The sequence below is a fragment of the Anolis carolinensis genome, chromosome 2 (genome assembly GCF_035594765.1).
Source record: "Anolis carolinensis isolate JA03-04 chromosome 2, rAnoCar3.1.pri, whole genome shotgun sequence".
NCBI classification, from domain to species: Eukaryota; Metazoa; Chordata; class Lepidosauria; order Squamata; family Dactyloidae; genus Anolis; species Anolis carolinensis.
This window is the reverse complement of record NC_085842.1, coordinates 288,637,866-288,664,979: the sequence shown is the minus strand read 5'-3', so window position 1 is coordinate 288,664,979 and position 27,114 is coordinate 288,637,866. Positions and strand designations below refer to the sequence as shown.

The 27,114-nt window shown below is 37.2% G+C and overlaps 2 protein-coding genes across 4 annotated transcripts in view; one reads left to right on the top strand and one right to left on the bottom strand.

Moving 5' to 3' along the window:
* Positions 1–27,114, bottom strand: part of iqgap2 (IQ motif containing GTPase activating protein 2) — a 182,587-nt gene that overhangs the window by 29,667 nt on the left and 125,806 nt on the right. For 2 of the 3 annotated variants that reach the window (XM_062972342.1, XM_062972344.1), the window contains exons 8-19: positions 24,930–25,108; positions 22,305–22,392; positions 21,660–21,823; positions 20,580–20,667; positions 18,897–19,060; positions 17,545–17,705; positions 17,175–17,299; positions 16,017–16,180; positions 8,545–8,635; positions 4,757–4,918; positions 2,409–2,551; positions 419–589 (exon numbers count right to left, since the gene is read on the bottom strand). In XM_062972342.1, the coding sequence (XP_062828412.1) occupies positions 419–589; positions 2,409–2,551; positions 4,757–4,918; positions 8,545–8,635; positions 16,017–16,180; positions 17,175–17,299; positions 17,545–17,705; positions 18,897–19,060; positions 20,580–20,667; positions 21,660–21,823; positions 22,305–22,392; positions 24,930–25,108 (1,700 nt within the window). The remainder of the gene's footprint in view (positions 1–418; positions 590–2,408; positions 2,552–4,756; positions 4,919–8,544; positions 8,636–16,016; positions 16,181–17,174; positions 17,300–17,544; positions 17,706–18,896; positions 19,061–20,579; positions 20,668–21,659; positions 21,824–22,304; positions 22,393–24,929; positions 25,109–27,114) is intronic. The other variant, XM_062972345.1, reaches the window with a different exon arrangement.
* f2rl2 (coagulation factor II thrombin receptor like 2) lies at positions 11,298–14,497 on the top strand. The gene is made up of 2 exons (XM_003216250.4): positions 11,298–11,532; positions 13,315–14,497. The coding sequence occupies exons 1-2, from the start codon at positions 11,469–11,471 to the stop codon at positions 14,382–14,384; spliced, it is 1,134 nt and encodes a 377-aa protein (XP_003216298.2). The 5' UTR covers positions 11,298–11,468; the 3' UTR covers positions 14,385–14,497.

Sequence of the window (27,114 nt, the reverse complement as noted above, 5' to 3'; positions counted from 1 at the left end):
TCAAAAGAGGACCAGTATTAATAACACAGCAACTGTTAAACAAGGTAATGTAACAACACGTTTTCTGTCTATGTGCTCTAATATTAATTCTTAAACCATCACATAGGCACAGAAAGAATGTAAGGCTGCAATAGTGACCCTGGTCTATCCAGACCAAAACTACTGTAGGGACTGCCAACATGACTACAGGGAAATGACAACAAACTACATATTGTGTTGTCAAAGGCTTTTACACAAATGAAATAAAAGAAGGCATAAGCACATCTTAATTGTGTGCATTAATAGCAGGTTTGTTCACTGCATAGGAATTACTTTCCAGAACATAGGCGTTTATTATAACACTGTGTCTAAAATATTTTTCAGGCTATTGTTCATCAACATCCAAGTGAAGCAAAGGATTTTCACTTAATAATGATACCTGAAGTTTTATCACTGATGGCTCCTGGGTTTGGAGATATGCTTTTCTTTCGTTGTACTTTTTTCTGATGAGGAACCCCCTTGCTCTAGCCTGCAGTTGAATTATCAGGTCCTCGTTTGCAAACCACAATTGTTTTCTATTATAGTCTGATGTAATTTGATTAACAATATCCTAAGAGAGGAAAAGAGAATGTAATGGTTCAAGCAAAACATAAGAAGCCATGCAAAAGTCAGTTGCAGCAGCTTACTATACGTCCTACCAGCCAAGTCCAAAGTCTACCCTAACAATGCCATCAACCCCCTCCAATTAAGTTGTAAAATGTCTTCTGAAATTCATGTTGCTTCACAATGGAATGGTACAAGGCTTAAAACTGCACTGATTACACAGGCTCCACATAAGCATTTACAATATCTTACTTATTTTTAAAATGCTGCCAAGTACTGCCTTGAGCAATACACTCAACAACATCATGGTTCTCCAATGTATAAAACAAGTTTCCTTCTTGCCACTGAAATAAGTCAAAGAGAAGCTATATCTGTTGTGTCTGCTGCAATCTTTGGCTGTTTCAAAAGACATTAAACATTTGAGGGAATAATGAAATATACCGTAATGGGATGTTTTGCAAGTTACTTCATAAAATCCCTGATCCTCAAAATAACAACCTACCTACTTTCCAATATAAATTTATTCCTGCCACATGTAGTAATTAGTTGCCTAGAACTACTAGCTTTTACTCAGTAACCATTTTCTCCTTCTCCTGGAGGAACATCTTAAATTGATACAGACAGACAGTGATTCCAAATCCATGAGCTAGTCTCAATAAGAGCAATTAAACTGAAAGAATTAATAATCATTTATATAATTATAGTAGAGTCTCACTTATCCATCATTCGCTTATCCAACATTCTGGATTATCCAACTCATTTTTGTACTCAATGTTTTCAATATATCATGGTTTTTGGGTGCTAAATTCATAAATTACTACCTAGCATTACTGCATATTGAACTACCTTTTCTGTCAAATTTGTTGTATAACATGATATTTTGGTGCTTGATTTGTAAAACCTAATTTGATATTTAATAGGCTTCTCCTTAATCTCTCCTTATTATCCAACATATTCGCTTATCCAACGTTCTGCCGGCCCGTTTATGTTAGATAAGTGAGACTCTACCATATAACATAATAGTTAGACTAGCAACTGGATTCAGTCCTAAAATCCTTGTCTTTTTACATTCTATGCAAACTGCAGTATCCAGGCCACAGGTTTTCCTGCAAGGTCCCCACTGTGACCCGAGATCCTGCAGCTCCCAAATTACCCTGAAAGGCAATTTCACTGTAACCCTGCATTATCATTTCAGGCTCATGTGTTTCTCTCCCACAAATCAGACCTAAAATAGGCCAAAACTTCCCCCTCCCAAATGCAGTGAAACACAATGTTTTGGGGGGAAATGTTGGGAGAACACTGGACTAGGATTATCGGAACAGCTCTCCTGCAAGTGCTGATCTACCTTGGACTTCTAGAAGCTGTATAGCCTTGCTCTAAAGGAATCACACTCTCATCCACTCCAGATCATAATTGGGGTACTTTGATAAGAATGATTTAAGTAACTTCTTGAAAAATATATATATATAGAAGGAAACTAATATAAAAGGAAACTATACAGGTTCTCCAGGAATGGGGGACATTTTCAGTATGTCTTTGTCCCCTTAGGATAAAATAAACTGCTAGGACCCCTGGTCCTGCTTCCTGCAAAAACAGCCTTGGAGAGCTACACTGCTACACTATTAAGATGAAATATCAGAAGTAAAGCCTCCTGTGTGATTCAAGTCAAATGGGAACAGCCACATTTGAAATTGAAAAATCACCCCAACTCCAGGCTTTATCCCTCCTGCTTAAAAATGAACGAATGAATGAACAAATAACCTCTCCCATCAAAAATTAAAAACAACAACAAAACTTCTGAGCAGCCCATGTTTTCAACATTCTACCTTAATCTCTTCACCAGTCAGCCAAGATGTTTTGGGGACAATTCCTTCAGGAGGAACACAGGTGCCCATTCCAGTTTCCACATTGTAGTAATAATCATAGAGGCCTTGCATTAAAATGTTGATCCAAGGGCCTTCATCTGGGTCTAAAAGTGTTTAAAGGAAACATGGTGACTACTTGTTTATTACATAATTAATATAACCATAGACTGTTTCTTCTTTTTCTACACCTTTAACACCATCACAGTTCAGAGTAAAAAGCAGAAAAGTGAAAAAATTGAGCTTTAAGCAGTCTTACTACATTGATTTCTGCATCTTAGGATAGGATAGCCTCATTTCATATGTAAACACTACAAAAACTATAGCATAAGCAGATCCACATAACGAATCAGGTAAGTTTGGAAGAGAGATAAATGAGCAGCTAATATAGTTTTTCTTTTCCCTTCTCTTCTCTTAGTCCCATGTCTGGTGACCAGGGAACGACATACTTTTTAGGATGGAGGGTTTAATCCTCCTTTACTCATGTGATCATTTTTAGCTCTGGATAACATAGGGAAGGGATAATATCCCTGTGGCATTTGCTTTGCTGTCTGTGCTCCTATTCAGAAGATTTCACCTCACTTTTTGTCCCTGTTATAATTGGATTTTGAAAAAAAAATGGCTTATTGTGGAAACAAGGATTGGCGATAAAGCTTCAGTTGAGACACCCATGATACCTCTTTCAGGAGTGAATTTCCTTTCTGAGGGGTAGATTTCTTTCACTTCCTGTTGTCTCACTCTGTTCTCAATTATGAGACATTTCTAAGTCAGAAGTTTGTAACTTGGGGACTGCTTGTATTTTTATCTTAACCTAGCTAATGGGATCTCAGTCCCCATCTACACTGCCAAATAATACAATTTCAAACTGCATAATATGGTCAGTGTAGACTCATATAATACATATAATGAGTCTACATTGACCATATAATACAGTTTCAAATTGCATTATATGGCAATATAGATGGAGCCTCATGGGGGCTACTACTGAAATCAACAACTTTTAAAAATAATTTTTAAAAATAAAGCAATAAAAATAACAAGAGTAAAATCATATCAAACAGTTTAATAAATTAAAACTATATGAAACAATAAGAAAAGATTAAAACCATGTCCATATATATTTTGGAAGAGCTCTATTAGGCTCCAAAGTGTTTAATTAAAAACATGATTTAATTTGGCACTAGAACAAAACCAATGTCAGTGACAACTAGGCATCTAAGGGGAAGGTATTTTACAAACAGGCCCCACAGCAAAGATGGTTTTCTCCTGTGCTCTCCCACAATTTATTGTTCTTATTGGTGCCCTGTCTGTCCAATCTCATCTGTCCAATCTCAGTCCTTATGCATATAGAAGGAGAGGTGCTCCTTTAAGTACTGGTGTCCAAAGTACAGTAGTTCATGGCTTTGAATGCCATCTTTCTAATAAACAGCGATCTTTTATCCTTAGTCTCTAGTATTAAGTTGTGGGAACAAGCCAAACAAAGACTGGAGTATGTGATGTGGATAGGAAGGGAAGAGGCAACTAATCTGTGGTTCAAAACATGAGCAAAAGGAAGCTGTTTCCTCACAGATACTGTTTATGCTGCTCTTGGAAGTCAAATTTCGTGCACACTTTGAGAGCTAGGACTGGTAAAAACCAGAAAAAAGTGGATGCCGTTAAAAGAACATTGCATTACTGCTCTTTGCAACATGCTCCAGATGCCTCACAGGAAGGAAACTAGTCACTGAGGGACAACAGGATGTTGAGTTTGATGAATAATCAGTTTGACCCAATAATTTAGTTCCCATGTATTTTGAGAGTAAAATGTGCTGCAGTTATGGGGAACATATTTTTGCAGTCTTCACAGCACACATATGCAGATAACTACTCAAAGGTTACAGTCAATATAAACAGTTGTGGGACTCAGAAATCAGGAATTCTGGGAATGTGAAGCATCTTCCAGAAGCAGCTTTTCAGGAATATATGTAAAATGAAAGCAATTCCAGAAGCATCCATAATTTATGTGGAGAACTACTTTAGTTTGCAACAAAGCTCTGGATTCAAAGGTACAAACCATTGCTCTACCATCAATTCTTCCCCATGCTTAATAAGAAATAAACACTCTCATCACCAGATCATCCAGAGAGATCTTTCAGGAATACTTCACATGTTGCCATCAGGCTGATTAACATACTTGGTTCAAAAACCAGCTAGTACATGACCTGTTTTTCAATGTTTACTTAAGCATAAGGTAACAAAACACAAAAGCAAACAAATTCTTGTGCAATACGAAAAGCATTTACAAACTAAACTGAGCCGGGCAAGAATGTTACCTTTGGGTTTTAAACTTTTGGCATCCAGCAGGCTGCTGTAGTAGGTTTCAGCACACTCTGGTACAGTTCGTAAATGGAAGTTAGGCGACTGTACAATGGTGATGATCTGTGCAGAGTTTCCTTCTTCTAAACACTGGTTTATCTCTGTTGTCCCAACTGCCACTAAAAAGAGAGTTCAAGTTAAGCACTAGTAATTCCACATTTACTAATTCTGTATCACAGATGCTACTCTCATTACAAGGGTTTGATATCCAAATTCATTAAAGGGAAATGCATACATTAAGATGAATGGGAATCCCTCCCATATAGGCACACACTCAAGACCCTAATTTTACATTGAAACATACCCAGATTACTAAAGAAACAATAATTTTAATGCAATATGTAAAGGAATTGAATGTTTGCCTATGTATGTAAATGCTGTAATCTGCTCTGAGTCCCCTAGGGGAGAAGGGTGAAATATAAATAAAGTGTATTATTATTATTATTATTATTATTATTATTATTATTATTATTATTATTATTAATGCTGTAACCCTCCTTGAGCCATGAGGAGAGAGGGGCAAGAAATAAACCATTGTTGTTGTTATTGTTATTGTTATTATTATTCATGGAAGGCATCAACTCTCATGTGTATATGCACATACTACCCTCTCTCAGTTTGGCAGAATTTTTAACTGGAAAACAAATTCATAACTCAAGTGTCTGAAAAAATATTCATTCTGCTTTTCAAAAGTAATGTAGCTTTTATACATTTTGTCTTGGCATATGTTGAATTGACTCGATCTTGGTGTATTTTGTGTTTTGATACACACTTTTAGTTCTTCACTAAAATCCACTTAATTTGGGAAGATAAGTAAACAAGTCATTTAATACGGCTACTATGAAACACTTGATAGTTAAAGTAAATATAAACTCTATAGTTTAGACAAGGTCTTTTAAGGTATGTATTTGGCTTGAAATTGGGAGCAAAGTTCCAGGAAGGTATGGCTAAAGACACTGTTTCAAAGTTCATGACTCCTTTTCCAGGAAGAGAAAGGCAGGTCACGCTGAAGTCTTTGATTATTAAGGCAGAGGATTTAATACAGACAATAGATTTAGTAACCTCTACAATGCATAAGAATTATGATTATATTGATTGGTTATTCCATACTGACACAGCCTGTTTCAGTCTCATTTTTATTTTGTTTAGTTCAATGATGCTTTTAATTTGCCAAGTACTTCATAATCCTTATTGTATGCATCTTCAGAAAATGTAGGAGGTTGGTTAGTCTCTTTCCAATTTTAATAATGATGGCTAAAATCCTATTTATTATCCCCAGCTATAGAAGACCCATTCAATCAATCATTTTATACCCTTCTGAAAACTCCTGCATTAGCCCTCCATGGCACTAGAAGCATAATACAGTAGAGTCTCACTTATCCAAGCTAAATGGGCTGGCAGAACCTTGGATAAGCAAATATCTTGGATAATAAGGAGGGATTAAGGAAAAGCCTATTCAACATCAAGTTAGGTCATGATTTTACAAATTGTAAACCTTGGATAAGCGAGTCTTGGATAAGTGAGACTCTACTGTACTGGTTAGAAAGTAGAACAGGATGTCATACACGTTCATTACGTGTATTGTTGTTTTTATACTTATGTCATGTATTTATACTTGTGTATTGTTGTTTATATGCGGCACTTGCAGTGCTTCTGTGAGCCACCACGAGTCCCCTTGGGGAGATGATGGCAGGGTACAAATAAAGATATTATATTATTATTATTATTATTATTATTATTATTATTATTATTATTATTATTATTATTATTATTATTATTATTATACCATACGAAACTATTTCAAAATAGCACCATGAGTTGAAACATGAGTTCTAAGGACAGCTAATTATTTTGCCTATTTTATGTAGACAATTAAAAAATGCGCATGTACAGAGTTTTCAGTTTGGAGAACAGAGACCCAATTTATTGCTCATCTCATTTTACGCAACATTATTTCTTCTCCCTTCTGAGGTATTTTGTGTACAGTGGTTCTCTTTAGCTTATATAAACTATAAAAGTATTGCTGGGTTATTCACTGCATGCTGAATTTAAAGAATGAAACTTTCGGACCATTTTCTGAAATCCTCTTCCGCCAGAGACTGTTGGGAGTGTTAAATGGCAGTAACACGAAAGCCAAGCCAGTGTGTTTAAATTTGATCTGCCATAGCAGAAAGAAAGGATGAAGGGGTCTGAGTTCCCATTTAGCAAAAGAGGTGCTTGAATTGAAGAAGCTGTATTTACCTCTTTATTAGCATTTTTTTCTACTTGGGTGAAAGAAAATGCTTGAGGAAAGGACTTGAAGTAAATGAATTTCAGAGAAAAAGATTCACTTTTTCTCATTTACATACTGTTCCTTAAAGTAGACCTGATCCTACACCTTTCTGCACAATCATAATTATACAAATTCTACTATAGATGTCATTGTTACTTTGTAGTGTGTGTTCTAGTCATTTATGACATATGGCAACTCTACAGCAAACCTATCTTGGCAAGATTAGTTCAGAGAGAGAGAGGTTGTCTTTGCTATCCTGAGAGGCTGAGAGAGTATGACTAGACCAGGGTCACCCAGTGCGTTTCTCAGGCATTCGAACCCTGATTTACAGGACTGAAGTCTAAAGCTCTTTATAAATGTTATAGCATTGTGTTAATAGATGTTATTTGACTCAACACACACTGTATCTACTTGAAGAGTTTCTTCCAACATGTTTAATACACAGTATTTTGCAAGTGCTCTTAGTTTTTGTCCTGCTTAAAATCTTTTGTGTGAATAACTGTGACTTTTCTAAAATCTTTGCTAATAATTCCTGCAAAAAGCTGGTACTATTACTATTTCAAAACTATTAGTCATACAGCTTGAAAATTTTCTGCTGCATTAGCAAGTCTTTACTTTTCTCCTTGAAGTATTTTGGTTTGGTTGTCAAAAGAGGAACCAAAAGACTAAGAGAGGAAAAACTGATTTGCTTCCAAAAAAGTAATTTTATTAAAGAATGTCTCTCCATTTTTACTGCCCTTCCCATTACTTTGTAATTAAGATCACTATGAACAGGAAATGCTGGCTCTAATAATTTGGAACTCCTGGCTTCTATGTCTAGGGGTTTATGTAGTCTATTTATTCTGCTGCCTCATCTTATCTTTATCTGTATGACCCAGGCAATGAAGCAACCCTCCTTACCAATGAAAGGTATAATCTTCCAGCAATTTATTCCAAGGTAGTTTTACTGAGGTCACTGACATCAACACCCAAGGTAAAAAGCAATTGAAGGAATGTTGCACAGATTTTTAACCTAAAGCAAACAATTCCAACTTGAAATAAGTATCTGAAATTCTTCAGCAGAAGTAACTCAGTGGCTCACAGGCTGTTTAAAATAAGGATTGGCAAACCTGTTGTTGGAGTATTTCCCATCTGCTCTAGGCACATAAGCCAATGATGAAAAGTGGTGGGAGTTGCTTTTAGTAACATCTGGAGGGCCACATGTATTATCAGTGGGGACTGTTTCAGGGTCATTAAAATGAGTCAATATGCTGGTCACTGAGGACAAATTAGCACGAGGAGTTTTGAAATAACTTGAGATGCAGAACTAATACTGCTGGATGATGCATTACCACCTTAAGACAGTCAGTTCATGCAATCAAACTACTTGTCTTGTGAAATTCAATTTCAGACACTTTTTCAAAACTAGAAATGAATACTCTTAATACCGATTGTAGAACACAATTTAATATATGGATTCAGATGAGTGCTTACATTTTGATGCACCTTCCAAGTTTCTATTAGCATCTTCTATTCCCTTCTGTATCTCATCTAGCCACAGAAGTGATGAATCATCATGACATTCCTGCATATGAAGGCAAAGAAATACAGTTAAATTAAAAAAAATAATTAAGTCAAGTCAAAGCATCCATAGCTACCAAACAATCCTCAAAAGTTGGGACTATAGGCTAATCTATATTCAATCTCAGTACGATTTATCTTGAACTCTTCTGAATAACTGTGCACTATCTGTTCTGCTAGTTTCACGGTTCACTCTGCAATTTCTCATTAGGATAATACTGGTTGATATCCAATCTGGGAAAAGTTACAGCTGCAGCCATGATGGCTGAGAGGATCTGGAGGTGGTTGTTGGAAAACAACATTTTAAAGGCTAAATTGACTATGGTGGGGGAGAGGGGAGGAATTGCCATCATGGCCATAGATTGATAGTCAATTTCCTAAAATGAACCCTTTCAAGCTTTGTTAGGTTTGTCTGACAAGAATCATAGTGTTGGAAGAGAACTCATGGGCCATCTAGTCCAACCCCCACCCATGCAGGAAAAGCACAATCAAAATACCACTGTCAGACGGCCATCCAGTGTAAGGTGTTAGGATTCTGCCTTGAAACCAGGAACTAATTTCTAGTATTGTTTCTACACGTGTACAAAATATTTGCTATCTTTTCTCCAAGAGCAAAGATATTTAGAATGTATTCCTTATTGAATGTATAAGATAAGGCCTACACAGGAAGATGAGTCAGTGACCATAAATGAAAGCTAGTTAGCAATTTCAACATCTCTCCAGCAAAAAGGAAGTGTGCATACAGACAGATGCATGAGCCAACTAAACCACTATGAACTTTGACTGACACACACACACACACAAGGATTTTGCGGTAAAATAATGTTAGAAAATGAGGAGATAATTTTAAAGCCAGGTCAGGGGGGGGGGATTAAAAGGGGTAAAACCTGCAATGTTTACAAATCTAAAACATGCCCTAAGCCAAGCAAGTCTTGGTGTGAAGTCAATTTGCTAAACTTAAGACTATGAAAATAAGTATTACGGGGGAAATGGAAACACATGATTCCTAACTGATTAGAGTATTATATGGGTATTATCTAGTATTATATATTATTATTATATATAATATATTGTAGATGCTTTTTTCATAGTATTTCATTGTTTCAAGATTAATTTCAAAACTTATTTCATTCAGTTATATATTACAACACAGAAATGTCAAATTAAGTTGTGAAAAAACAGTATGCAGTGGTCATTTTTTGATTTAGAGCACCAAATTCCTACAAAATCAGCACATTTTTTAAAAAAAAAATATGACCCACAATTTTACTAGACTGTGAAATGGTCATTCCAGCTCCACAGCTTCCTTTGAAGTAGAACGATCCAATGCTGAGACCCATGCATGAGCTAGCTTATGGCTGGAATCCTGTTGATTAGACGTAACTACAGTAAACCCATCCATTGTCAGATGAAGACCAATATGAAGCTAACTCCGACTAATTCACTGGCTCTACGCTTGTAGGAACTAACGGTATGATTTAGGCCTCTATACAGAATCTTATTTAGATTTTTCCAAGAACTTGTTCATCTTTCTTCCAATAATTGAGAGACACTGTGAGGCGGAATCTTCCAGATCATTTACATAGAAGAATATATGTCTGCACGTGTATGATACGAATGAAGTACATTTGAGTAATCTGGCAATAGGTTGAAACACATTTCTTCAATTACCTTTTCCACTTTTCAATGGATACAACTTTCATGGTAAAGGTAAAGGTAAATATAAAGGTTTTCCCTTGACATTAAGTCTAGTCGTGTCCGATTCTGGGGGTTGATGCTCATCTCCATTTCTAAGCCCCCAGATGGCGTAGTGGACTAAGTGACTTGAAGGTTGGGTTGCTGACCTGAAAGCTGCCAGGTTCGAATCCCACCTGGGGAGAGTGCGGATGAGCTCCCTCTATCAGCTCCAGCTCCATGCGGGGACATTTGAGAAGCCTCCCACAAGGATGGCAAAAAACATCAAAAACATCTGGGCGTCCCCTAGGCAACGTCCTTGCAGACGGCCAATTCTCTCACTCCAGAAGCGACTCAAGTTGCTCCTGACACAAAAAAAAAAAAATTCTAAGCCAAAGAGCTGGTATTGTCCGTAGATGCCTCCAAGGTTGTGTGGCCAGCATGACTGCATGGAGCTCCGTTACCTTCACACCAGAGCGGTATCTATTGATCTACTCGCATTTGAATGTTTTCGAACTGTGAGGTTAGCAGAAGCTGGGGCTAACAGCAGGAGCTCACCCCACTCCCCAGATTTGAACCTTTCGGTCAACAAATTCAGCAGCTCAGCAGTTTAACCCACTGTGCCACCGGGTTCATATATGCTGGACTCCAGCAGCTAACATCCGCAGCTAAGCATACACATTGTGTCACATTTCTCATGAATAAGTATTGTTCCTCTCAAAGTTATAAAATGTATGAAAAGTTGTGCTCATTCTTTTAATCACAGCGAGGGCTTTCCCTTTTTAAACAGTTAAGGATCAATGTATGGGCTTTTATCCTAAACTGAACACCACATTTAGAAGACCTACATTGATTTTGTATAGCTTCAGTCATAACTTCTCTATTGTAATCATTTTGGAAGGTCACTCCATCCATTTCTCTGCTTATGGCAGTTCATGAGTTAATCTCTCTGAGTTGGTTTGAGGCTCTAAGCAGCCACTCCTGTTCTGCGTCACAATCTTTTCGGAGTGAGAGGAAGAACAAAACAACTCATCCCTGCTCCCATCATGAACTAGTGCTTACAGGATGGATTCAGCAGGCATTTGTAATGCTAACATCTCTTCAGCAAAATGACGACTAAGCTAAAAAGCTCAGTTAAAAATTGAGAGTCGCCAACTGCCACAATGAAAACTTTGGTTTTACTGACAACTTGGTTGCTCTTTATGTCTTCTTCTCTATGCCAGAAAGGTAAGACATTTGCTTTGTGCCTGAGTACTCTACTGTTTTTATTTTGAAAGTGATTAACCAAGTTAAAGATAACAGAAAGACAAAGGCAGACAGTTAAAGAAAATCTCAAATGAGATGGGTTTCTTTTTTCATATATTATCGCTTGAGAAAAAAACAGTATTTAATACTGATTAGCAACACCTAGCTAGCAAACATTTAATGATATTCACCTTTACACACAGGAGAACAAAGAATCCCTGAAATTAACAACAAAGTAAATCAAAACAGTTACAAAACTTTTGGTCATAAGGATCTTTAGAAATGAGTGTAATAAGAATTAGTTTGTTTTTTGGCGTAACATTCCTGCAGCTAATACCACTCCGACAATTGTTTGTACAACTTTAAGGGAAAAAATCTCCACTTCCTGATAATGTGCAAGCATTAATACAAATCAAACTGGAAGCTTGGTATACAACAATGAAAAGCAATTCAAACCAAAATACTGCATATGAGATGGATGAGATGAAATAAAATACTTGATTAACTACTTTATTTGGTATGTTCACAAGAAGTGCATTCTAGTAATGCTCTTGTGTTAAACAATAAATTATTCAAAGGCAACTACAGCCACAGGCTCCTTCTTCAAGATCTCTCCTTTTCTACTTGGAATTGGTATTACTTCTTTCCCCAGTAGTTACCAAAAAACTAGAAATCATAATTGCCAAGCTATTGTGTGACAGCATTTTCTCTGTTGTCCTTGAATTTTTGAAGAATGAATTTGTGGAAATCTACCCAAGTTTAAAATGCTGTACGATGTGATCAGCTTCGATGGGTATGGTGCTGCATATATACCTGGGAGGCAAGTAGTCACATTCCTGACTATGGCCCACCTTTTTCATTGTTTATCTTGCTTTTCCTAATCGCATTTCCCCTACTTGTCTGAAAACATGGATCTTTCTTGTTTAGACACCCATACTTTGTATTTTCGTTCTTTTTCTTTACAATTATTTCATTTCTGCATTAAGTGCAAGTTTGCTATACAAAAGGGGAAACCACAAATAAATAAACTAGCACAAGAACTGAATAATTGAACAGCCAATCCCTGTAGTGGTCTTAAATCTTATTTATTTACTACAGAGTGCGTCTGCTGTGATTCCTGCCTTAGAAGGTGGCGTTAAAGGGCAGAATTAATGCTGTATTTTGTAGGAACACAGTAGTAATTAAAGGATAAACATCCCAATGTGGAGCATTTGAATAATTTATTCAAAAACCTCACAAAGTACAAAGGGAGAAATATTACCTTCTGATGAATTGTTCCACTCCTCATTACTAATAGCGTTTTATTTTGTCAGCTGTCTACAAACATTTCTTTGAACTGGCTGTCAGATCTGGTTCAGAGAAACCTAGGTTCAAATCCCGAATCTGCCATGAATCTCACTAGTAAACATCTTGCTCTCAACTTAACCTACCTCACAAGGAAAGCTTGAGAATTAAAATTGGAGGGTAAACCATGCATATGTCACCATCAGAAATATATGTTAATTATGGAGGGGGGGGTTGCCATAATCTTTTGACAATGAGCGAGTATGACTTGTCCACGATCATCTGTTGAGTTTCTATAGTCAAGCGAGTATGTGAACCCTGACCTTCAGATTCATAATTCAATGCTTAAACCACACTGGTTCTCAAACCTGTCACTCTTCTTATGGTAAAAAAAAAAACATAACAAGGACGATATTTAGAACATAACTGTTTTTGCCTATAAGTTGACACTTCTGTAACCACATTTTTTCCAACTTTCAGAAAGTAACCACACAGTCCCTAAAACTTTCCACAGCACTGTACAAGATGGATATGAGAAAATACCACCTTCCTGCATAGAAGAAGTGAAAAAGACCATTCAGAACAAAGACAATAAGTGCACCTCAGTGAACTCCAACATCTCAACTCTGAAAATAACCAATGTCACAAAGGAATACTTCACCAGCTCCCTGAGCACCAAGCTAATACCAGCTATATATATAGCTGTTGTTTTAATAGGAGTGCCATCAAATGCCATCACTCTATGGATGTTGTTTTTCAAAATAAGATCTGTCCGTACTGCTATATTTTACACGAACTTGGCCATTTCAGATTTCCTATTCTGTATCATGCTGCCATTCAGAATCACATACCACCTCAATGGCAATAACTGGTTATTTGGAGAAGCCATGTGCCGGATCATGACTGCCATCTTCTACGGCAACATGTATTGCTCTACTCTACTTCTCACTTGCATCAGCCTTAGCCGTTACGTGGCCATTGTCCATCCATTTACTTACAGAAATCTGCCTAAGCAACTCTTATCCACATTCACCTGTGGGACAGTATGGACACTCGTTTTCTTATACATGATACCTTTGATCAAAACAAAACAAAGCTATACTCTGGAGAAACTAAATATCACTACCTGCCATGATGTGTCTAACAACTGTGAAACCTGGGCACATCTCCAACACTATTACTTCATTTTTCTAGCAGTAGGTGGATTCCTGATTCCTCTTTGCATTGTTATTTTTTGTTATGTTTCAATTATTCGGACACTCAAAGCTTACAATCTGAAGTGGTTCTGGTACATCAAAATCAGTCTCCTCATCCTTAGCATTTTTGCTGTGTGCTTCACTCCCAGCAATATCCTATTGATTGCTCATCATATCAATTACCACTATAATTCTAAAGACAGTTTGTATGGCTTTTATCTTATTGCTTTAAGTCTCAGTAGTCTGAACAGTTGTCTTGATCCATTCCTTTACTTCCTGATGTCCAAAATTAACAGCAACAACAATGTAGTTTGTCTCCCCACAATTAAAACAATCCGGAGAGGACAAACATGACACCATTCACCTTTCTGATATATGACACAATTGTACATATGTAATGTATTATAAGATACAGTATTTAAGATTTCTATTTTTATAACAAACAATAAAATTCAAATAATATGAAATGTCTTGTACATGTACATTATTCTAAGGTTGAAAGCTTTAATTCTGTTGAGGGCAGATTTTAACTGCAGAGGTGAGAAGTTAGGGACTACAGGTTCAGTTACTTTGTGATTTTCGGTCTAGTACAATTCATGGTAACAGAAAGTTAAAGAAAATAAAATAAAATTAGACTTCCCCTCATATAATGAGTGAAATTTTAAATTACATGACTTCATTCAGTATGTTGGAAAGGTAAATATTTACAGAAATCACAGTTATTCAAATTTGCCACTCTCTAACCAATCAGCGGAGCCTCGGGTGGCTCAGTGTGTTAAAACGCGGAGCTGCTGAACTTGCAGACCGAAAGGTCACAGGTTGGAATCTGAGGAGTGCAGTGAGCGCCTGCGGTAAGCCCCAGCTTCTGCCAACCTAGCAGTTCAAAAACATGCAAAATGTGAGTAGATCAATAGGTACCGTTCCAGTGGGAAGGTAACGGCGCTCCATGCAGTCATGCTGGCCATTTGACATTGGAGGTGTCTATGGACAACGCCGGCTCATGGGCTTAGAAATGGAGATGAGCACCAACTCCCAGAGGTGGAATCGACTGGACTTAATGTCAGGGGAAAACCTTTACCTACCTACCTAATCAACCAGTAATTAACTCTTACACACCATATAGGTCTTTGGTTGCTCTTCTACACTGTAGTCTGTTGTCGAGCTCTATTAAGTGTATAAAGCACTTATCTATTTTGTATGGCGACCTTAACAGTGTAGCTGTTACTCATTTCCATAAACGGCGTTGCTAAATGGACGTTACATAAATTGCTCTGAACAGTAGCAACTAAAGAAAGTGAGCAATAGAGAATAATCCAATAATATGAAAAACAGTATCACTGTGATTTTACAATTACACGACAGGACAGTAATACAGGACACATTCATTTTCCATAATTGTGTAATAAATATCTCTTACACATCACATATTTCATTAGTTGCTTCTTTATCATATAGCATGTTATCTATGACTATTTAGGATGCAACTTTATGATTCTATAAACCAAATTGTTCCCAGCTGCAGCATGTATGGAAGGAATTATTCATCTCCACTATTTTTTTCTCTCTTTCTTGGCCATATCCTTCAACGTGTCACTTTGCTGTAGCACTGATGGCAGTTAAGAAATAATCCTTTTTTACCATTGTGTTAGCATAGTGTCATCAAATATTTTATGTGTTTTTTTCTTGTTTAAATTAGAAAGGGTAGATATCAAGAATGAACTTATATAAAAATATATGAAAGGAATAATTAAAGGATAAACTGACATGTTGTTTTCTTGACAAAATATGAACATCTGAAATAGATAACACTAAGTGAGCTAACAAGGGTGGAAAAGTGTTTTCCCTCACTATGGAGATAACAGCAGTAAGTAGGGTTTTTAACGTATACATATTCATGCAAGGACAAGACAGGATAGGAAAATTACAGGAAACTTTAGGATCTAATATTTTGCAAAGGAGGAAGAAAGACATCGAAGAAACATCTACCTGGCATTTGTCTGCTTTTGCATTCCTCAGGACCTCTTGATAATGCCATGCATTTTCTTCCTTTACATCATGGAGTTTTGCTGTGGGAAGCAGTAGCGCTTCCACTGTTCTTCTGGGATCTCCCACATCAATGGCCTCATTAATGTGACCAATTGCTACAATTCCTAATTAAGGAGGAATTATTTCGGAAGTAAACATATTATGACATACAGTTTAAGAGGAACAATAATACACAGTTAAGCTCGTATGTAAGTATTCAAAATTGCTCCCTGAATTGAAACATTAATTTTCTACCAGTCTTCCACTGATAAACAGAATTTCCCATCATATTTGAGAATCTCTGTGTCAGACTGACTTGCTTGGGGTGCAAGAACACTTAGAAGAACCTGCTCTTAAAGTACTAGGAAGCATCATGGAAGAAGAGATGGGTAAACACTCCGGAGAAATGTCAATTAGTTCTTTCTGTCTTGTTATTACATCTCCAGTTATTTGCAGAACATGTTGTTCTCTATCGAAGTTCTGCAACTTGTCCCATGAAAATTCCTTGGGAAAAGATGAGTCAGGCTGCATAGACATTTTAATGTTAATGGAATTTGTGTTGTTATTGGTAAGTACAAAAAGAGCAAAATAACACAGAACAACATGCTTCCCAATAATTCTTTCTGCCAATAATAGTGGGCACTGATGGTCTGTGGGATGGTGAAGCCACATCAGATTTTATCTGAACTTTACATGAGTTACCAAAGGTACTGAACCTGCTCTAGGGATAGGATTTAGCAACCTGAATAATATCCTCAAAGTTTTGATTAAAGCCCAGAATGGATCCATCATTCTACTGACATGAAACCCACCATGTCACTGCCAATTATTATATTTTGAGAAATTCTGTATGGAAGCTATGGTGTGATATTTGCATTCCATGGAAATTTTCTCCTCTTTCCAGACTCTTTTCCAAACAGAGATGGAGGGAGAGGATAGCAACACACTTCTCCAAGTTTTTGTGAATAAATATTGTGTAAAACCTGCCCTCTTAGCAGCATGGGATATTTTTAAATGAATTAAATATGATGTAGTAATAAAAAATGAATGACATTTAATGGAACACATGTTTTTTTCAGTCCTTCACAGCAATTGATGTATTTTGCAAACCACACTTACTATCATTTTCCTCTCGAACCTGGGTATTAACCATGTCAATACAGTTCTGGATGTCATTCCAACTTAAATATTTTTGTCCTTGAGATGATGCTTCTAACTTAATGGACATCAGGGTATCAGCATAACTGTAGAGAGATAATTATAACACACTTGTTATTATTATGTATTACAGGAGTATTTATGAATTCAACAATAGACTTGTTTTCATAAATGAAAAAAGAATAAAACCCTAAAAAGATAAAAACATAGTACACTGCAGGAGTCATTCAGCTATAAACCAATGGGAATAAGCTTTCCTTAAATGTCTACTAGGCATTGCAATAGCAATGGCTGTCTCACAGAAACACATCAAATATGGGGATTTTTTTACCGTTGCAGGTTCTCATCTTCCAGGTTATTAAAGCCAATGGATGGGTTGCTGAGATGTGTCTTTATTTCCACAATATTCTTATTTTCCAGAGCTTGGTTTAATAACACCACTGCTGATAGCATTTCAACAGCAATAGACAGTTCATCATGAGCCAAGTAGTTCTGTAAGAATATAGTCATATTACAAGAAAACGATGCTTCTACCACCAAATCAAAATGAACCTTCAGTTTACATTTAGACATTAAGACTCTCTCTCTCTTTCTCTTTCTCTCTCTCTCTCTTATTAGTTTACCCATGACCCCATACTAATATATTTTCATTTTGATATGACACAATTGTATTGATTTGGTCCAACAGCATTCGAATCTCAGGATGAGTCAGAATTCTTTAGAATTCAGACTTATTGTGAAAGAAAAAGTATACTGGTAATTGGATTCTTCTTTCAGTAAAAGATAAAGTTTTCCCCCTGACATTAAGTTTTGTTGTGTCCGACTCTGGGAGTTGGTGCTCATCTCAATTTTTAAGCTGAAGAGCTGGCATTGTCCATAGACACCTCCAAGGTCATGTGACCGTCATGACTGCATGGAGCGCCATTACCTTTCTGCCAGAGCGGTACCTATTGATCTACTCACATTCGTACTGCTAGCTTGGCAGAAGCTGGGGCTAACAGCGGGAGCTCACCCCGCTCCCTGGATTCGAACCACCGGATTGAACCATTGAGTTCAGCAGCTCAATGGTTTAGCCCACTGCACCACCGGGGGCTTCTCTTCTTTCAGCAGGAGCATCTAATTAAACCATGTCCTTATCACACCATGCTGTTATGATTAAAAATGCTATATAAAATCACCTATAGGCTATGTGTACAAAGGGTACATGAAACCTAAGTGAACTTCATGTTTAGACTCCAAGATATTTCATTATGTATGTATGTGTAAATACAAGTATTTAAAAATCTGAAAAAGAATCCAAAATGCTTCTGATCATTTATATATGTGTATAGATATACCTGTATTTACTCGACTATAATTTGCCATTGAATGTAATGTACACCTCAATTTTGAAGGTGCGCATTACACAAAAAGGGAAAATGGGGCTCCAATGGGGGCACTCTGGCTTTGGCCCTTCCTTCTCTCCACCCAGAAATTACATCTCAGCCTCCCCTCCACCCATGGAGATGAGGAGGCTATGCCTAAGGATAAGTGAGAGCACCATGGAAGATGCCTGCCCAGTGAGGGAGGGAGTTGAGGGATGCTTTCGAGATATGATAAGCCCCATCTGCACCAGGGCTGCCTTGGGCTCAGGGAAGGAGGTTCCCAATTGGACTCAGGATGTGGTGAATATAACCATCTTACCACAGCATTCTGTTGCTGAAGATTGAAGAGCTCAGTCTGGTACACAGGAGCAGCAGACGGGTAAACCTCACACAACTGGGCCTCAGGTTTCATCAGAGCAGCAACTGTCTTATTTGGGTCACAGTTACGAATTGCAATATTGATATTGTCAACTGCGATAAGCTCTACAGGCCAGGGAAAAAATAACATCAGTAGTCCTTATTACAGCTGATCCATATAATGCTATGCACTTGATACACTGAGTAATAACATTGGCAAAGAAAGCCTATTAGTCACTTCCAAGTCAAGTGAAATGTGCTTCAGGCACTAGTGGCACCTTTAAGCTACCAATGGGAATATTCTGTAGAGAAGACCAAATTATGCATCCATGAAATATGTTTATAGTCGTGCAAAAGTGTAGTTAAAATTTAAAAGGGACAGTAGGGATGTATGAATAGACAGATATGACCCAAAAGTAAGAATAGCAGCATTGGAATATATGTTGTGGACATCCTTTTATTTGAACACTGAAAGCTTTACATACTTTCAATGCCATGTTCACCATAAAGGATAGACATTTCCTTTGCTACTCATCCTCAATTTTTTTAAAAACGTATTTGACAGGCAGTATATTCCTTTTGGTGATCTCACAACATTATTCAGTGTGTGCATGAGCCTGTGCTAGATGTTAGAATAAATGGGGAACTTTTCTCAGATTATGGTTTCATTTGTGTACTGAACACAATACCTGAATCAGAACACTTGATAGTCCTAAAGAATCCTATGTTTGTAGAGACACTACTTCTATAGAACATACTTTCAGAAATATAAGTGTCCAAAGTAAAGTCAAGTGAAGCAAGGATATTAAACACTTATTAAAACTGCACATATCAAAAGAAAAGCAAACATATGATGCAACATAAGCAAAACACACACTTTGCTCATGCTGTATTTTAGGTGCATACGCAGCAAGCAAAGAGATGTTAGACTGATGGATTCAAGCAAAGTGATAAAACATAAATTGCCAGTAATCTAAGCCAAAGAAAGCGTGACATAAACATGTGCTTCAAGCTTAATATCCCAAAGGAAAAATTTATATATTTCACAAATTGAAGAAAAGCAAATGATAGAGATGCGGCTGCAAATTTAGAACCCCCTTCAATATACCAGGTCTATTTCTGAAACACTAATGTATTCCTTACTCGAAAAATCCCTATGAAATTCATAGGGTCACCATAAATTGACAACTGGCTTGAAGACACACACACACACACACAATGGAGAACACAGGCTGTGTATTAACTATTGAATAACACTATTATATCAACGCTAGAGGCACTCGATGTTTCCAAACTGTTCTTAATAAAGCACAAAGCAGGTTTCATTGACAAAATATGTGAGCCAAGTAAGATTTGTTTTCAATTTTGAGACTCCTTGTAGAGAGAAAAAGTGGAGCATAAACAAACATAATATTAATAATAATAGTACAGTGTACATTCAATGAAACTGCCTATTAATGCTACCAGCCGAGTGGGAGAAAACAGTGAACCCAATTTCTGTCTTCTGTTTGACACCAAAACAAAAGGGATAATACACAGCACTGTGCAAGTAGTTAAAAAAACAGTGATTCTAGGAATGATAACTACTCTACAATACAGTTACTCAGGTAGTGAAGTTACAAGTGAAAATCAAGAATTTACTCACTAAATTTGTGAGATTCTGCTTCCTCATTGGCAATACTAACTTCATTCTGTATCTCATTTTTGTCGAGCATAATAGGAACCCCTGCTATCTAACAGATCAGAGGATAAATTAGAGGAAAATATGTTTTATTATATTTCCTAATTAAGGGGTAGATGAATACTGTGACACACTTGGAACTGCTGGTTGAATATTATGCTTAAGGTCAGTGAAATATTCTGTGCAGAATTGTTATCCCACTTTTAACTAGAAAATAAGCAATTCCTTTATGAGAAAGTTCACAAATCATTGCTATGGAACAGGCAGCTCTGTAGATTTCCAAAAAATACCCTTTCAATTTAAAATTTAAATCTAATAGTATATGCAATGAAGTACTTCCATACACAAGAGTGAAATCAGGACTTACTTCCCCAATACCTTCCTACTCTAATCCTCCTTGACCTCCCAAACATCCTCCAGAAATGTGTTGTCGAAGGCTTTCATGGCCGGGATCACAGGGTTGTTGTATGTCTTTCGGGCTGTGTGGCCATGTTCCAGAAGTATTCTCTCCTGACGTTTCGCCCACATCTATGGCAGGCATCCTCAGAGGTTGTGACATATCCATACCTCACAACCTCTGAGGATGCCTGCCATAGATGTAGGCGAAACGTCAGGAGAGAATACTTCTGGAACATGGCCACACAGCCCGAAAGACATACAACAACCCTGTTCCTCCAGAAAGTTTCCCACCTTGCCAGAGGAGGGGTCTTTAGTTCTCAGGGGAATGAGGCATCTCCTTCCCTTCCACCCCAGTGCACAGGGGAAATCACCAGTTGTGGAGGAAGCACACCACTGAATCTTAGATATGTATATTTTCCCCTTAATCTGCTTATAGATGCCTGTATGAATGGATATATGATGTGTATCCGCTAATCAAAATGAAAAGCATGTGTACATGGAGAGAGAGAGAAAATAGTTTGCAAGCCTCTCTCCCCTAACTCCCCAAATCCTAAGAGGGCCACAAAACATGTTGAAGTCATATTTGGAAACTAAAGGAGTTTAGGGCAAACTAAAGTGTCACACTAGCATGTTATGTTCAGTTACCTGTGTTTTCTGCTCTTTAAAATCAAATAACTGTGCTAGGTACCATGTGGAATTTTGCAGCAGAACTTCCAATAGGCTCAGAGCAGGGTGGTTCAAGCCTGCCATCAGTGCCACTTCATCTTGCATGTCAATAGCCTTGTTCACTTGGGCTAAAGCTATGTGAACTGAAAGGAAAACAATGCTTACAGACAGCGAAATATACCAAATGAGTTTTTATCTTCTCCTTCTTTCATGTACAGTTTTTCAAAGGAAATCCCTACCACATGTCTGTGCATCGCTATGCATAAAACGCATCTGAATTGGCACTTTCTTAACTTGAAGGGCTTGCAGCATGTAAAAGAGGGGTCAAAATTTACAATATTTTGCAGCCAGCAGAAGACGGAAGAAAGTAGTTAAAGTAGATTGGAATCAATCATCAGGTTTGTTGTTATCCAGAATGCAAAGGCCAAAGAAGCATAGCATCATCCAACTTTAGTCATGAAACAGGAAGAAATGCTCCAGAGAATTCAACGTAATTGCTGAAGCAGCAACATTCACCAGTTTTAAAAAATCAAAGAGCAAAAAAAGATTAACTGCATACACTAGCATTTTTCAGCCTCAAATTTCAGAAAACTCTGGCTTGACAGTAAAATGAAGATTACTCACTGTTGACCTTATTGAGGTTTCCCTGGATCTCAGCTTGTGTCAATAATTCTTCATACACATCTCTTTCCTCCTCCAAAATTGAGCCATTCTAATAACAAAAATACAATTTATTAAACGAAGGTAATTGTATCTCAGGATGCCACTGAAGACTTCAAGGTATGGATGCTCTCTTTAAATATACATGCACACACAGACATTTCAATAGGGAAATCAGGTTTCAGGAAAGTAATTACAAGTAAAAAAAATCACAATGAGAATTTGGAGAAGAGAAACTGCAAAAACAGCTGTTCAACTCCATTTGTTGTATTTTCTAAAAGAAACACTGTGGCAAACTTTAGCAATATTACCCATACAAGACAAATTGGTCTGACTTTTTATTTTTAAGAGAAACTATTTGCATGTTTGGACTTGTGTATCGATCATAGTTCTTTTTCAAAATATAGTATCATGTGGAAAAAGAATCCTATGGCACCATTAAGAATAGCAGATTTTTTAATATGGGTTTTTGTGGACTATAATCCTCAAATACATGGAGTACAATACTTTAGAACATATGCTGTATACATGGGCATGACGAACGCTGGACATAAATAATCAGCATTCCAGATGGATAGACTCATTCAGCCACGACCCTGAGTCTGCAAGACCTGAGCAGGGCTGTTGAGGGTAGTGTGACAAAGAGGTCTCTCATTCACAGGGTCACCATAAATCCAAGCTGACTTGAAAGCAGCTAACAACAAAAATAAACATCCTGCCAGCAAGAAAAGGAGGTAACACATGATAACCATCTGTTATCTAATATACACATTTGTTCAGCAGTTTATTATCTCCGAAGTAGTAAAACAATATGTTCTGCTTACAAAGTAACCTTTTGCATTGCTGTGCTGAAACCAAAGTGACCTACTGTACATTATGGTCTGAATAAAACAAAAAGCCTATATATGCACACACACACACACAGCATACAGTATGTTAAGTAATTGTCTGTCATAGCAGAGAACTGACAGGTCTAAGTGAGGCATAATAGTAAAATAGTGAAGTGTTTGGCATGGGGGCAGAATCATCATGGACAATGGCCAAGTACAATTGTTTTGCTGTCCACCAACATTCTGTTTTCTATTCTTAAGCTGAGAATAAAGTAACTGCTTTGGGAGATGGTGATCAAACATTCAGTCAACGTGGCTAGTCCAGTGAAGTTGATGGCGGAGAATCATAGTTTCAATCCTGTTGGTCTTTCTTCTTCCAGAACAGACATTTGTCTGTCTGTCTTCTCAGGAGATTTGTAGAATTTTTTGAAGGCAACGCTGATGGAATCTTTCCAGATGTCGAGAATGACAGACGTTTGTATAAGGTCCATGTTTTGCAGGTGTACAATAGAGTTGGAAGGACAATAGCTTTATAAACAAACATCTTGGTACACATTGAAAATAGAACTTTTTTCTATTCAGAGTAGGGGCGGGAGAGGGAAGGGAGGGGAAAAAAACCTTCCATCTCAGAGTTGTTTATGTACTTGTCTCTCTCTTTGTATTTTTATTTTTCCCCCTTCCTTCTTTTTATTTTGTCTTCTTCTTCTGCTCTCAGCCGGTACCCAATTCTGAGACGGAGTAGTTTGGGAAATTCATTTTCTTTGGTGTAATTTTTATTTCCATTTTTTGCCAAATCTTGCGTTTGCGAAATGGGATTTGATTTTTTTTTTGGTGAATAGATGGAGTGGTTCTTTTCTGCCCCCTTACTTTTCAAGGAGAGAGATAAGTGCTAGATATATATTATATCTTTCTTAGACTGTTTTTGTCTCTGGAATGGTATCTTGGTAGTGGAGCAGGTGCAGGACGAAAAGCTGAGTAGGAAAATCTATAAATGTATCTACACACACACACATACACACATATATATGAAAAAAAGAAAATAGAACTTTTTCTAAATAATCTCAGAGTTTAAACATCCATAAAAAGCAAACAAGAACAAGAAATATGAATCTTGAGTTCATGTTCTTTCCCCAAATTAGGCATTTCTATAACTAGTCATGCTAATTGTAATGTATTTCAGCTTTTTGATATGTTGGATATGATTTCAAAAAGGTGGATCATTCCACTTTTTATAGTCTCAAGATGTAGATTGTTTACTGAACATTTTCTTATTGAAAAATGTATGTGGCTCTAGGGTCATAAATGAGTTAAAAGGATTTAACAAGAACAAGAGATTTGCAAGAACAAATGCATTTCTGGCAACCATCTGCTTGGCACTGCAAATTTAACAAACCTAGAGATTTAGACCTGCCATAAAAATGCTAAACAACATTTTGACTGTCCTGTGCCAACTGACACTTCATTTGGGCAAGAATGTAAAACTAATTATATGAGGTATTTTGCATTCTAAGTTGTTTATCAGCTTTAAAATCAGATAGATTAATACACACCTCCAATAACATGTTCAAATATGTTTTAAATGTAAACAATGGTTGTGACTTGAGCATAGCAATCTTTATTATATGGTTGTAATTATTAATCTTTGCTGTAGAGCTGCTCAGGTAAGAATGTACTCTTGTCTTATCTTTACACATAAAGAACAATCACATGAAACAGTTCACATGCTCCATTGGTTACATCCAGTGACCCATTTGCGTACCTTCAACCTTGCATTCTCTTCTTTTCTCCTCTTAGCTTCAGATAGTTCCTTCTGATATGCATGGGCAAGACCATCATCCACATTGACCAACATGGCATTTGGATTTTTGAGTGTTTTGATAGTTTGATCTGCGACTCCCTTCTCAATAGCTTCATTAATCGCAATTACTGCAGCATGCACTGAAAAGAGAAGAATCCATTGTTGTTGTTGCTGTTTAAAGGTGATGCTAATTGGATTTATAGATTGTTCCTCTTTCAGTGACCAAATATGAACCCCCAATCAGCCATAGAAACTCAGTAGGCAAGTCACACTTTCTCAATCTCAGAAGAAGAAATAAATCTTACCTTGGGGTCATCACAAGTTGAAAATGACAAAACAGATATTGCAAAACAACACTGGGAATGATATTTTAATGATCTACATAATAAAAATGCATTTCCTTTTATATACTTTTCAGGAAATGCAGGAGACCCAATCCAGATGTGGAACCTAGCCTGAGAAGACAGACGGTCTTAGCCCTTTGGCCATCTCCCCCACTATGGTCCTAGTCTTGGTTAAGGGTCTCACATCTGAAATTTTGACTGCACTTTATTTTTTTATCCTCTTTCTACAACACACAGTTTCTCTGCCAGCTCCCAAGCTCCTCAGGACCCCATAAAACAGTTTCCTCCAGCTTTCTCTACCATCTCCATGCTGTCAGTGCACACTACTCCAAAAAGTATGCATGATAGACCCTGTACCAGTGTATGCCAATGACAACATTCCAGATTTTGCTTTGTCCTTCCATCTACAAAAGAAGTGTTATACTTTAAAGCAGGGGTTCCGAAAGTAAGGCTCATGGACTGGATGTGACCCTATAAAGTCATTTACCCAGCCCACATGTTAAACTTTAGAATTAGGGTCGCTCTAAGTCTGAAACAACTTGAAGGCACACAACAAAACTAATCCCAATTAATTAGTCTATCTCATCAACCAAAAGCAGGCTCACAGTTTTCATTGAAATACTGCTAAGTTTATGTTGGAATGATTTTTTTTTTCATGGCAAATAAGATGTGCATAGGAATTCGTTCATTTTTTAAAACTATAGTCAGGTCCCTCAACAGTGAGGGACCATGAACTCTGCTTAAAAAGTTTGAGGATCCAAGCTTTGAAGGGTTGTTATAGGACAGTGTTTCTCAACCTGTGGGTCCCCAGGTGTTTTGGCCTACAACTCCCAGAAATCCCAGTCAGTTTACCAGCTGTTGGGATTTCTGGGAGTTGAAGGCCAAAACATCTGGGAACCCACAGGTTGAGAACCACTGCTATAGATTGTTCAATAAAGAACTTCAGCTATCTATGCAAACTCATCAGAAGTAGAAGCAGTGTTCTGAATAGGGACAGTAGCTGCAGCCCTTTAAATATTATATTTATATTTCAAAGAATTAGAGAAAGGGGAAACTTCACTTCCAGCAAAGACAAAGCTTGATTTTTTGATCTTCTGCTTCCTTATCCTTCTTCTATGCAGACCTATGAGAGGGGGTAGGATAACACCCCATATGGAATATTGGAGAGGAGGAAAGAATAAGGAGAGTAGAAAATGACAGATTTTTATCTCACATATTTTAGGATTAACTTGGTTTACGGTGAACAACAACATTCAATGGTAAGGTTTTAAGTACACTGGTTTGCGAGAACTGATTATTGCAGACTGATAAGGGAGAGGAGAGGGTTAACATGGATTAGAGCTATATTGGAGTTAACATGGATCAGGATTAACATCCAGAACTGTAGTTTTCAGTACACTGATCTGGGATAGTTCTGAATAAATTGAGGTGGAAGAAGAGGAATGATGTCAATGTTTCTCTTGGCATTTTAACTTTGTGAATCATACCGACGTCAATAAATCATGTAGATATCTGTATCCCTCCTGTTATCCTCATTCTTTTCCTCCCCAATTCTCCTTCTTGTGTCTGTTCTGGGAAAGCTTCTGTACACTGAAGGGGGAGGAGGGAGGAGACCAGGAGAATTATTGATGTCAACAGGACACTCAAAATTAATATACTGAGAATCAAGCTAACACGGTTTTTTCTCCTCAACCATCTCTCTCTTCACACCAATCTACTCAATACAGAGATCTCCAACATCAGTGTACTGAAAATGCTCCTTCTTTTCCACATTGATCCATCCATGAGGAGATATTCCATAT

What these genes read in the sequence shown, in the direction of transcription:
- f2rl2 (XM_003216250.4), top strand. Translation starts at nt 11,469, where the DNA reads ATGAAAACTTTGGTTTTACTGACAACTTGGTTGCTCTTTATGTCTTCT. An exon ending in TTCTTCTCTATGCCAGAAAG is followed by an intron (nt 11,533 to 13,314) that starts GTAAGACATTTG and finishes TCCAACTTTCAG; the next exon opens with AAAGTAACCACACAGTCCCT.